The sequence below is a fragment of the Lasioglossum baleicum genome, chromosome 4 (genome assembly GCF_051020765.1).
Source record: "Lasioglossum baleicum chromosome 4, iyLasBale1, whole genome shotgun sequence".
Lineage (NCBI taxonomy): Eukaryota > Metazoa > Arthropoda > Insecta > Hymenoptera > Halictidae > Lasioglossum > Lasioglossum baleicum.
In genome coordinates, this window is record NC_134932.1 from 9,333,890 (window position 1) to 9,347,387 (window position 13,498).

The window sequence follows — 13,498 nt, forward strand, 5'->3', positions numbered from 1 at the left end:
ACAAGTTGCGCATCGAAGTTCCCGCGCTTCCAGACAATGAATCGTTCCTTCCACGCGGTGAATAACCGTAGCCGTTTCCAGGATTCGTAATGAGAAGAGAAGCCGCGTGGTTTTGCGATCTTCTACAGTCTACAGCGTGGTCTCTCCACGGGGTTCAGACTCGTACGCCTAGTACACCATAGTTTGCCTTTCTAGAGTTTTTGTTTGTCTGTCCGCATTTCGAAGAATGTATCTCTACTATATATATATCAACAATTTCCAACTGCCTGTAATTTGAAACTACAGAATATATAGAAGAAACTGAAATTTTTTATTGTGAAAAGTCTCATACCACCGATTATGTGCTTCCCATACCGTTCCTGAGAAATATTTCTCGACAATATAATGGTCGAAGCAAAGTAATTATTAGAAAATCAGAACATCTCTTGTTAGAGTACACTCTGATGTCTGGACAATAAAAAATGTCTTAACGGCGCACGTGAGAATATTACGAAACCGTTAATCTTTCTTCCTTATGAATATTATCGTGAATTCAATCGAACCGATTCTTATTCTTGAAAACAGCAAAGCCTACCCAAGCAACCGAACATGTTATAATACGATGCATTTATATGTTCTTGACAGTCACAACATTATGAATCATAAGAATTAAAAAAGCTGTATTTATGAATGATCTAGTGAATCAATCAAAATAATTACTAAAAAAAGTTACCAAATAAAAAATATTTAATAGTGATTTTAATCATCTTGAAGGTATCGCATTGTGGATAACCTGCATTCGTAGTAGCGGCAACTTCACAGCAGTCTGTTGTATATTTACACGTGATAGAGAACCTAACCTCGACTTTTAAAGAAACACTATGGGGCGCCGTAAAAAGGTTCGTATTTCTCGTAAATTTAAATGTATTTCATTTTCTCTTGTTCTTGGTAATACGGCTGAATTGTCGGATTAAATTTAAGACGATGGTATACAAAAATAATGAATACTAACGAACGTTCTGCAGGGACGTTGTGTGAAGAAGAATAAACAAATTAATCTGGAAGAAAATCTAGATTTGGTAAAGGCACCGCATTCCTTTGTCATTCATCGTGGTTTACCTGGGGAGCACATAGTGGAGCTCACCCGAGATTTCCGTAAAATTATGGAGCCATTCACAGCTGCGTCGTTGAAGGAGAGAAAACGGAACACTATCAAAGATTTCTTGTCCATCGCGAGCGTGCTTCATGTTACGCACATGTGCATCTTCACGAAGACAGAACAAGGAATGTATTTTAAGCTATGCAGGTATAACCACAGTTAATGTATTCTACTGTTTCTATGAAACACTGTACGCACGATTAAAACACAAATACGTTGCAGGTTGCCAAGAGGACCAACGCTTTCGTTTAAAGTACACAGCTTCTCGTTAGCTCGTGATGTGGTATCTATGTTAAAGAAACAGATGGTGTTCGAAGAACTTTTTAAAAATTCTCCGCTGGTAGTATTAAACAATTTTAGCGGAGAAGGTATGCAATTGAAGCTTATCGCTTCTATGTTTCAAAATATGTTCCCTACCATAAATTTAACTACGGTAAGTTTAAACATCGATGCAAACGTTGTATGTACATAGTAAATAATATGTAGAATTACAAAGAAACATCTCTTTTGGAATGTTTTAGGTAAATTTAAGTACAATTCGCAGGTGTTTATGTTTAAATTACAATCCAACCTCGAAAACGATTGATCTCAGACATTACGCTATTAGAGTGGTGCCAGTTGGTTTATCGAAAGGTGTTAAGAAGATAGTACAAGCTAAGATACCAAACTTGTCTAAATGCGATGATTTTTCCGAGTTTCTGACGAGAGGAACTGTTTCCGAGAGCGAAGCTGAAGACGATCCTACAAACCAAGTCACGTTGCCGCAAACATTGTCTTCGCGTGGTAATCATGCGAATAGCACGAGTGCAATTAGATTGTCCGAATTAGGACCCAGATTAACATTAGAGGTAGGTGATCTCTTTTCGTTCGATGATTCTAACGACCGGTAAGCAGTAGTTTTTATAAAATTGATTTTAGTTAATTAAAATCGAAGACGGACTTCTGGATGGCGAAGTACTTTTCCACGAATATGTTCACAAATCGGAAGAAGAGAAACTGCTGATAAAAAAGAAACGAGAAGAAAAAAAGAAATTGAAAGAGAAAAGGAAAAAGATTCAGGAACAAAACAAAAGACGAAAAGAAGAGGAGAAGCAGGAACACAAAGAGAAATCGCTAAAGGGAATACAGAAGAAGAAAACAGAAAGCGAAACGTTATTGCGAAAAATCGCGAAGGAATCGGCTAAAGAGAACATAGTGGAAGATGACGATGATGCTCAATATTATCGTGATGAAGTAGGAGAGGAACCTGACAAAGGTGATTATCCGACTTTACAATCTTCAATCAATTTAGTTGGCAAAATGTATTAATTGGTAAACTTTCTTTCGTAGATCTTTTTCAAAGAAAAGTTGGCGAGAAGAGGCCAAAAAAGTTCGCACCTAAATACAAGACGAAAAAATCGAAATCCAACGAACCGTGAAATATAAACATACATACATATAATATCAGTTACGTCAAATAATTTTGTACATTATGTAGCAATATTTCCAGTAAAATATTTTTTAATAAAAATAGTTTCATACAATATAAGTGATTACAAGGATTACCAACTTTATTTATTGCTTATGAACTAGTATTCTGTACGATTGCGCGCGCGCGTTAAAAGTTCTCGAATAAAATTATTATTTTCCATCACAGATAATATTACTTATAAACGACATATGTTACATGTACATTATTTACACCGTTAAATATAAATGTCTTCACGCGTTACAAACTAGAGATAGATGCAAGTATTTATGTCAAATATATAAAAATTTCGTGATCGCGTAAAACTAGTGGTGTGCGTCAATTGCACGTCGTTGCATATATAAAAGGCTGATCAACATCCTTTTAATCTATTTATTTCTGCCTCGAGTTCTTTTACACGCTGTGTTCGTTTACGGCAGACGATTTTCATCATTGTTTTGTCTCTCTCGAGTTTCTCAATTTTCAAGTGATCCTGCACAAACAAAAATTCAAAACGTGTTCATTAATAACTGGAGAGTACAAAAAATTAACAACCTGAACGTACCTCAACAACACCGCTGTTACTGCTGCAGAAACGTATTGTGTCGGTCGGTATCGTCTGGCAAATCTGGTCTTTTCTATTTACACGCCAACGCCTACAGACGTCGCATTCCCGTGTGTCCACATCGTTTAGACATCGTCGAAGCTCCTTTATCTCCTGGTTCAACTTTGTGTTCTATAACAAAGTAAAATAAACGATTCCAATGAAAAATTCATCACACTTTTCCTTACGATTTAGGAGTGAAAACACGCTACCTTATTACTAAAAGCAATCAGTTGCTCCTTCAAATCCTTACACTTCTTCTCATACGGGAAACTTTGGCTTTTAATCTCAAGCTCCAACGTGGCTAATTTACCATTTTTCGACACCAGTGCCAGTTCTAGATCCTGAATCTTCTTCTTAAGCTGTTTCAATTTTTCGTCGTCCTCGACGACACTATTTTGCAACTGTCTCTTCATGCTCTCATTGCTAACGCTTGTGTTGTTCCACAATCGATAACTATACTCCCTCATTTCGTTGTGGAAGTTCTTGTTGGTCCTAGGTCGGGCCTGAAGCAATTCGATCTCGCTCTTCAGTTTGTTGTTATCTTCCTTCAAGAACTTCAAGGTCTCTTTCAGCTTCGATATCTCGACGTCCCGCTCGTGGATGGTAGCTGCAGACTTTCCCAATTCGATGTCCAGATCTTTGTTCTTAGTAGCCAAGTCTCGCATCTTGTTAGCGCACTCCTTCAAATTCTTCTCCTTCTGGTCGAGCTCGATTGTTCGACTGTCCAGTTTCCAGGCGATCTTGTTCTCGTTGTGCAGCACGTCGTCAAGCTTTTCGTCCTCCTTCATTTCCAAGTTCGGCTCGTTCAGTTGACCCTTGTACAATTGTAGTATCTTCTTCACCTCGAGATTCTCCTTGAACAGGTTGTCGCACTGTCGCCTCGAGTCTGTCAATGCCTTCATGATCTCGTACTTCTCACCCTGGAGTTCGGTGAGGCGGTTCCACGCACCTTCCAAGTTGTTCGGCACCTTTTTGCTCGAGTCTCTTGACTGATCCTGGCTCATCATCGACGCGTCCCTCAACGAAACATTCGTGTCGCTGGCATACTGTCTGGCCTCCATCTGTTTCTTCAAGGTGTTCAACTCGGTCTGCAGATCTGCTTTCTCCCTCTTCAATATCAGAATCACGTTTTCGTTCTGTCGCGACTTCACGTCGCCTTCCACTCTCTCCGTATCCATCTGCAGTCTCATTTTGAGAGCGTCGACCTGGTCGCGAAGCTTGTCGTTCTCCTCGTACAGGCTGTCCAGCTTCTGCTCCAGCTCGCTGATGCGAATGTTCTCGGTCAAACGGGAGTGTAGCTTCTCTTCGAGCTCCGCGACCTCGACTCGATTCTCCTGGATGATCGTCGCGTACTCATCCAGCTCCGTGTCCAGCTCCTTGTTCTTCTCCTGCAGTTGTTTCACCTGGTTAGCGTACTCGTTTACTTCCTTCTCCTTCTCCGTCAGTTGCAGCTTCTTGTATTCAAGTTCGAGCGCGATCGTGTTTTTCTCGAGCAAAAGTTCGTCGATCTTGGTCTCGTGTGTCGACGAACTTGAGGCGTTGTACTTGGTCTCGTACCAGGCTAGAGCGTTCTTGTTCTTGGTGTTCTCCTGCACCAGCAGATCGTACATGGCTTTGGTGTCGATTAGCTGCGTCAAGGTCTGATTCTTAACCTCCTGGAGCTCGACCACGCGATTGCTTGCGCCGTCCAAGCTGCTCTGCAGTCTTTTGTTCAGCTCCTTCAGTTCATCCATTTCCGCTTCCGCTTTGATCTTACTAGTGCTGTGCCTCATTCTCCTTTCCAGCTTGATGTTATCCTGCTTAAGCATCTCGTACTTCTCTTTGAGCTCGTTGAGCTCCTCTGTCAGCGCGACGTTCCTGTTGTTCTGCTGTTTACTTATCCCGGCATTCTTGATCTCCTCCGCCTTCAATTTGTCCTTGATCGCTTCGAGCTGCTCCTCCCTCTCCGCCTTCAACATCTCGACTTCCTGCCTGTACCGCTCTATAGTCGTTTTCTGATCGCCGACGTGGTTCTTCAGTACCTCGAACTCCGGAAGTATAGCGTCGAGCTTGGCTCTGTACTCGGCCAGCGTGTCGCACTTGCTCCTCAAGATCGCCGAGATCTCCTCTATATGCGAAGCCTTCTGATCCAGCTGCTGGTTCGCCTCGTTGCAGGCGTTTGTCAGCTCCTGGATCTCTGCGCTCATTCTCTCCAGGCTGTGGCCGCTCTTCTTGATCTCGATCGCATTCGCTTCGATGATGTTCTTCAGCTGCTTCTCGTTAGCCTCTAGTCCCTCCACGACGCTGCTCATCTCCAAGTTCTTCGTTTTGTAAGATTCGATGGTGCGCGTCAGTTCATTGATTCTCTTCTCGTACATCTCCGTCTCGGCCTTGAACTTCGACTGGAATTCCAGATCCTTGCTCTTGAATATCTCTTGCACCTCTTTCTCCCTCTTTTGCGCCACGTAGATTGCTTCCTCCTGCTTGTTGTCGACCTTGTGCAACTTCTCAAACTCCGTCTGCAGATTGTGCAGGTCTGCCTCGAGCATCCTCATGTTCTCCCTGAGAACCTCGTTTTCGCGAATACTCTCCCTGAGCAGATGCTCCTTCTGAGAGATCCTGTTCTCACAGTCCTTCTGGCTACGCTCCCGTTCCGTCAGTTCCGTTTGCAACTTCTCGATCTCGGTCTCCAGTTCCTTCGCCCATGTAGTTGCGCGTTTCTCCGAGTCCGCACTCTGCTGTATCTCCTCTTCCAGCGCCTGTTTATCCTTCTCGTACGTTTCTCGTATGGTCTTGATCATCTCTTGCTCCTTCGAGACCAGAGTCTGCACCAGGATCAGAAAGATCTCGTTCACGGACTGTCTGGACAGCTCCGCGCAGTTGGCGGTACACTTGAGTGATGTCAACTCCTTCATCATGCTCCGCTTAATGTCGCTCAGCTCTCCGTTCAGCCTCTCGATGTCGATCTGATTCTTCTTCGTTATCGAGTCCAAGTCGTTTCTCAACGACTCGATCATCGCGCTCTTGTTGTCCCGTTCAATCTTCAACTCTTCCAGCTCCATTTCTGAAGTCAACCTCTGACTCTGAAGTGTCTTCTCACGATCGAAGAGCTGTTCCAGTTCCTTGCTCATGTTCGTCAACTCGTTCTCCAGAACTTGCATCTTCTCCGCCGCGATAATCTCATTCGTGGACAACTTCTGCTCGAGTTCCTTGTTGCTGGCTATCAAGCCGTCGATCTTCTCCAACAAGCTCGCCTTCTCAGCTCTGAATTTGTTCAACGTGGCGGCGAAGCTCGTGCTGTTCTTCTTCATCTCGTCTATTTCGGTCTTCAGTTGATCGATGTGATTCTGAATCTGAATCACTCTGCAGCTATTCTTCTCAGAACGTTTCTTCAGGGTAGAGTCAAGACCTGATGACTGATCTATGTTCGCGTTGCTGCGCAGCTGATCGAGTTCGCTGCATTTGTCCTCGTACAGGACCGTCAGCTTGTCGTGGTCCACCTTTAGCGTCTGCAGCTCTTCGTTCAACGTCCGCACCCTTTCCTCGACGAAGCTCACGTTTATCTCGTCGACGAAGCTCACGTTCGCAGTCAGTTCGTTAACGCTCGTGTTGAACTCCTCGTTGATCTTGTTCTTTAAGATTTCGGTATCTTCGCACTTCCGATCAAACTTCCTCTGAAGATCTTTGAGCTTCTGGTTGAGCGATTTTGCTTCCAGCTTCAGAGTCCTTCGACTCTCGTTCAGGTTCTTGAGATGGTAGCACTGATTGCAAGGCGTCAGCTTCAGGTCGCTCAGCTTTTCGTTCAGACGAATCAGTTGGTTGACCTTCTCCTGCAACGTTGCTACCTTGTCGGCAAGTGTCGGAGCCTCGTGGTTCTCTCCCTGAAGAGATTCCATGCACGACGTCTCCACGCCGTCGTCGAACTTCTCGTTTCGTGAATTCTCGAGGTCTTCAATGGTCTGCAGCCGATCGTTCGACAATTTCGTGTTCTCTTCGGACAGCGTGGTCACCTTTATCTTCAGTTCTATGATTTCAGCCTTCAGCGCACTGTTCTGCGATTGGAGATCTTTCGCATCTCCCTCGGTGGAAACTTCGCTCTTCAGCAAGGACTCTTCCATCTTCTTCTTGAAGATCTCGCACTGCTGCTTCAGCTCGTCGATCTCTTCGATCTTGTCGATCAAGTCGGTGGAGAGCTCGCCGTTCTCTGCCCGCAAACATTCGTTCCTTTCCACGAGAGTAACCGCCTTCTCCTTGTACATGCATTCGTGATCGAACAGAAGCGATTTGCTTTCCTTGATGCTCTTCAGCTCATTGTTCTTCTCGGCTATCGAATTCGACAGCTCGATGTTCTCCGCTGTCAGCTTGTCGATTTTATTCTTGTAGGACGCGAAAGACTCGTCCTCGTTGCTGGCAGCTTCCAATGTTGCGCCTCTCGAACGCATCGACTCCAATTGATCGTTCACAGCAGCCAAGTTGCTCTCTAAAGTGATCTTCTGGTTAGTCACGTCCGAGATGCGGTCGTATAATTCGTCGATCGTTTTCTGAAAATTCGCCTCAGCCTGTTTCGCGTTTTCGCGCTCGACGGTCAGTTTCCCGGCCATCTCCATGTTCTCGGTCGTCAGTAGGTAGATAGTCTCCTGCAGATTCTCTATGTCCTGCCTCATACTCTGAACGTCGGATTTGATCTCGTTCAATTCCTGACTCTTCATGTACAGTCTCTCTTCCAGCTGACTCTTCTCCATGCTCAACATCAGAGTCGATGTGTCGAAGGTGCTGTCATTGTACTGTTTAGAATAGGACAGAAAAGATTGATTGTCCAGGCAGTCCTTCGTACTCTGATTCACAGAGCAGTTGCCGTCTTCGCTGACAAGAATATCATCGTTTTTCAGCTCCGGCTTGGCCGTACTTACTGTATTCAATTTCTCGAGCAATTGAGAGTTCGCGTCTTTGAGCTCCTTCTTCTCTATCTGTGTTTCTAACTCACAAAGTTTTCCCATCGCTATCTCCAATTTCGACTTCTCTTCGCTCATCTCAGCGATAATGCGTTGCAGCTCGTCTTTCTCGGATTTTAAAGTTTCGATTTTACTCTCCACCTCTAATGTCGCTTCCATTTGCTCCGTCGTTTTGGTTTCTAGTTCAGATACCTTCTGTCTCAATTCATCGTTGACACGTCCGACTTCAACCTTCTCGGAAACGGTGCTTTTAAGTTGTCTCTCTAGTTCAGAGACTCTCTCCATCGCGTTCTGGCTCTCAATCTGCTTTGACGCGACCATGGCCGACAATTTGGAAATTCTCTGGCCCAACTCGGATCGTAGTTCGGTATTAATGCTTTCCAATTCGTTCTTCTCGATTATCCTACTTTCAACCTGATTCTGTAGATCAGAGATCTTCTCCAGTAATTGGTGAACTTCGGTTTGTCCAGTGCGCAACTCGGCATTGTCGCGTAGCAGCTCGTCCTTCTCAGATGTTATCCTTCTGACACGCTCTTCCAGCTCAACCAGCTTCTCAATCGATTTCTTGCTTTCGGCTAGCTCTGCCACTTTTGCCTCCAACTCGGAAGATTTCTCGACCAGCTCAGCACGCAGTCCAATGTCTACGCGGTCGCGTTCACTCTCAGCTGATGTGCATTCAGTCTGTTCAGTCTGCACCAAGTTTTGGTGCAGCGCGACTCTCGATTCTAATTCGGTTGTCTTCAATTGCAGCGCCTCTTTCAGTGCATTCTTCTCCAATGTTACACTCTCGACATCCTGCTCCAATACAGAAAGCTTCTCAACCGTTTCCTGTCGTGCGACGTGCTCAGATTTCATGGCTGACTCGAATTCGGACACTGTTTTGCTCAATTCAGCGTTGCTGGCTTCCAGTTGTTGCTTCTCGACAATTAAACTCTTAAGTTGCTCCTCCAACTCGACGTTTCTTGCCGCAGCTTCCTGCCTCGCGAATTCCTCCGCTGCAATCTTCGACTCAAAATCGAGGATATTTTGGTCCAGTCGCGCGTTTAAGTCAACGTTGACGCGTTCAAGCTGGTTCCCTTTCAAAGCGAGGTCATCGACCTGCTTCTGCAATTGAGAAACTCTTCCGACAGTTTCTTCGTGCGCTGTTCGCTCGACAACGATTCTCGATTCCGCGTCCGAGGATACTCGACTCAATTCTGCTCGCAGATCGACGATTGTTTGCTCCATAACCGCTTTCTCGGACGCGATCTCCCCGTTCCGCTTCTCCAGTTGTTGAATTTCAAATTTCATTTCGGCATTCACGATTACCGGATCGTTTTTCAGCTTGTCCAACTCCAAAGACTTGATGGACAGTTGGCTACATAGCTCACGGCGTATAAGCTCGAACTCTTTCCTCTCGGAGACGATGTTCTCGACCTCCTTCTGCAATTCTGCGATCCTCTTAGTCGATTCGCCGCGCAATTCGGTGTATTCCAGAGTAACGTTCTTCAACTTCCTCTCCAGTTCGAAGATCTTCTTCAACTCCACCTCCTTCACACTTTCCTCGGACATATTCTTCAGCTCCAGCTCGGCGGTCTTCTTCTTCAGTTCCGCGCGCAGTTCGCGGCTCATGTACTCAAATTCGTCTCTTTCGGAGGTGATGTTTTTCATTTGCCTTTCCACCTCCGAGAACTGTTTCGTTGCTTTTCGACTCGTCTCTTTCTCCAAGATATTCTCTTTCTCAAGCTCGCTAAGTCTCGAACATAATTCATCGATCACGCGTTCCGTGTTCGTCTCTTCCCCGAGATTCAACTTTCCTAGCTGTTTCTTCACCTCCGGCGCGTATTCTAGCACTGGTCTCTCTGACTCGATGTCCTTCTTCACGTTGTCATTCAGACTCATAAGCTGCTTCTCCAGTGTTGTGAACTGGCGGAGCTCCACAAACTCTTTCGTCAAATGGCTGATGCATTCCCGCAGAACGTGCTTCGGCGTCGATGGAGAAGCTTGGCAGCTGATCGTCTGACACGCTGTGTTGCGATTCGATCTCTCCGGCGTTGCGCTTAGCCTCTCCGGCTTGATGGTAAACACTTCATCTCTGAACGTGACGCGATGCTTGTGTTTCTTCACTAATAATTCCTGGTCGCTGTCGCTGTCGTTCTCCTCGTTTACTCGATCGCGCTCGCTCTCGAACAGCTCCAGCTCGAAGTCCGTGAAAGCCGTTTGAAAGGTTTCATTCATCAAATCGACGGATTGAATGATGCTCTTCCTACAGGGCTTCTCGTAGGATACTTCTTTAATAGTCGGCAAGCCCGGCGTCGGCTGAAAAGCAGGCCGAAAATTTACCACCCCCGGACCGCCCCACGTTTGCCTTCTTTTCGCCTTGATTTTGAACGAGTCCTCGCTAGCGGTGTCCCCGGAGACGATCCGAGTCTTCAGCAACTCTATACGTTCTTCCAATAACTGATTCGCCCGCTCCTTCTCTTGCAACTTCGATTCCATCTCCTCGACTTCCGCCACTCGGTTTTCCTGCTTGATCTTTTGCAGTTCCGTTTGCAGTTTTGATATCTGTTTCGCGTAACGTTTCAAAAGCGCCCCATCCGACATCACCTCGTTCACTTGTGGCTTGTTCTTCACGCTTTTCGCACGGCATGCGAACGATAGAGTGCATTGTGTCTCGTCCACAGCGGCAGGAGTCACGGCGCAAATTATGGTTGTCATAGCATTGCCGCCCAGAGAGTTCTGTAACAGTCTGGTCAATTTGCTATCACGGAAGTTCACGTATTTCTGGCCATCTGTGTATTCGCTCAACTGCTTGATCACCAGACCCAATGTCGACAGAGACAAATTGATATGCAGACCCTCTTTGAATCTCTCACCGGTTGCTCCTGTGTGCCGTGCCCTCTCGGACCCAGCCAGATCCACTAAATTCAACTGGGAAACTTGAATCACACTGTCCGAATCACCCGAGGCCTCTCTACTCTCGATTGTCTGCAGAAAACGTATATAAACATTGTAATACCGTCGTACACGACACCAGGGTTACCATATTTTGCGGGTATCGGGCAACCGAGCCCCTTACTCTTGCGCCAAGAGTGGGGCGGACTTAGCAGACAAGCTGGGCGAGGGGCGGGAAGGGTAAGGGGCTCGGTTGCCCGACACCAGCAAAATATGGTAACCTTGCACGACACAGTGATGTTCGATGTTAACTTACAATTCTAAATATTGTGTGACTTCTACTGCTACGCTCGTTCATATTTGTTTCTCCCGTCCTCCTGTTCTTGTCTCCCTTCTTCATTATAGATATCATGGTCTCTGGACTGTTGGTGATCTCTTCTTTACAATGTAGAAAAACTTGACCGCTGGTGTCTTCTTTCAACTTCAGGTCGATGCCAGTTGGATTTAATAAATCGTTGACTTTCTCTTTGTAGATTTCCAAGTACGACACTCTAGAAGATAATGATTTTGTATGGCAATTGAAACTTCGACTTGTTAGATTGAAATTTGGTTTTCAACAATTAATCCGTCTTCTTACTAACTATTAGATGATTCACTATTACTAGATTCTTTTCTTCAATTAGAAAAGAATGATGACTACATAATTGATTAATACAACTGTATTCTTTAATCTTTTGCACTTGGTTGTCCCCTCTGAGAGACACCACTAAAAATTGCTGTACCATTATTCAAAGTATTGTTTACAATATTAAACATATCGGTATCTAATCAATTACTAAACATTTAGGTATTGTATGACATATTATCAAATTTCAAAAATCGTAGCAAATGGAAATATTCTAGATCGGAAGAAATGTTTTAAAGTAATTTTGGTATTTTAAGGTGAAATAAAAATTTCTTTAAGCAATGAACTTTAATCGATCAAATATTTTCCATTTTGTTCGATGATCTTTTGCCATCTTTCTGCTAGCTTAATAAAGTTATTGGCTATTTTCATAAAGCTGCGACAGCTACATATTGAATAACAAAATTGGGTTTTATTTCACCTTAACATACCGAAATTACTTTCTTGTCAACGCAATAGCTCCGAGTGCAAAGGGTTCAAATTTATTATAAAACCTTAATAAGAATTCTCGACCAGCTGTGTTCGTGATAGCACTGAACATGTGTTCAATAGCTAGCGGTATGATCCCTGGTTCGTCCCTGGTGCCCATCATTGTGTACGTTTTGCCAGAACTTGTCTGGCCATAGGCAAATATAGTACCGTTGAATCCATTTACAGCAGCATCAACAATTGGCCTTACTATACTATCAAATACATCTGCATTTGATGCATCCATATCAAAAATATGATCTGTAAAATTGCCAATGAAACGTTAGGACATGTAACAAAAGGTTTGTACGAGAAACATTACAGAACGTTGACAAATTAAAAATGATTGATAAATACCGAAACAATATCCACCATCTCCGCGTTTCTTTAGCTCCGTATCCGTCGACACAATCGTGTTTTCTTGAACTTTCCATTGTGGTGACAGATTATCGTCCTTTTCCCGTTTAATCAACGGTCTCACTTTAATCGCAACCTTAATACTGTCCGACATGTTCGCGTTAATTTAACTACCTAATCAAATTATGAAATACTGATGACTGACGCTGTTACTCGTATACCATAACCAACCGTAACAAGCCGTAACTGGCCGTAACGGTCATTTGAAAAAGCGGTCATAGCGTTCCGACATTTCGATCAGCTTTCGTTTGAATTTGAACTTCCCTTCACCTCATTGGCTGTTTCTTATACTGTAGTATAAGAGTCTCTATGCATACACTATACAGTGTATGCGCATTATGCGTGCAACGGAATGGACCCATATTGCATGGGTTTCACGCGCATGTGCGACCAAATGCAGGGACGTATCTATCTATATACGTCCTAAGTTCGTGGGGAAAGTAGTGGGGAAGTATTACTTATTACAGACAGAAAAGACCGGAAGAGTTCAGAAGTATATATATATATATATATATATATATATATATATATATATATTATATTGTATGTACGTATACATAATTAATTTTAATACAACACAAGCATGTTGTACATTCATATTTTAAACTTAAGTCATAACAAATTTTGCGAAATTAGGCGGGGTGATCGAGGTACTCCATTTTGGCCACACTTTTACGTTACTGACTTGACTGATCTCGACCATAGATCTGGAATTGTACGGAACAGTGATGCCAGAGCTGTGGTACTGTGGTACCATGTGGTACTAAACCATACCCCCACCATAGCCTACTATTGCCCCTCCGTCGTGTTCCAACGCGCCCGCGCGCTACACTCACCAGCGTACCTCTACGGATACAGTAGAGTGATACGCTGGTGGGTGTAGCGCGCGGGCGCGTTGGAAAACAACGTAGGGGCAATAGTAGGCTATGGT

The 13,498-nt window shown here is 44.3% G+C and overlaps 2 protein-coding genes across 2 annotated transcripts; one reads left to right on the forward strand and one right to left on the reverse strand.

Moving 5' to 3' along the window:
• Window positions 1-720: 720 nt before the first annotated feature.
• Ppan (Brix domain-containing protein peter pan) lies at window positions 721-2,666 on the forward strand. Its single transcript, XM_076421969.1, has 6 exons — window positions 721-878; window positions 1,005-1,285; window positions 1,361-1,571; window positions 1,660-1,986; window positions 2,057-2,393; window positions 2,468-2,666. The coding sequence occupies exons 1-6, from the start codon at window positions 861-863 to the stop codon at window positions 2,554-2,556; spliced, it is 1,263 nt and encodes a 420-aa protein (XP_076278084.1). The 5' UTR covers window positions 721-860; the 3' UTR covers window positions 2,557-2,666.
• LOC143207979 (uncharacterized) lies at window positions 2,426-12,991 on the reverse strand. The gene is made up of 6 exons (XM_076421952.1): window positions 12,508-12,991; window positions 12,177-12,411; window positions 11,314-11,548; window positions 3,402-11,090; window positions 3,151-3,321; window positions 2,426-3,078 (listed from the first exon to the last, which is right to left on the reverse strand). Exons 1-6 carry the CDS (start codon window positions 12,659-12,661, stop codon window positions 2,959-2,961), a joined length of 8,604 nt encoding a protein of 2,867 aa, XP_076278067.1. The 5' UTR covers window positions 12,662-12,991; the 3' UTR covers window positions 2,426-2,958.
• Window positions 12,992-13,498: the final 507 nt, after the last annotated feature.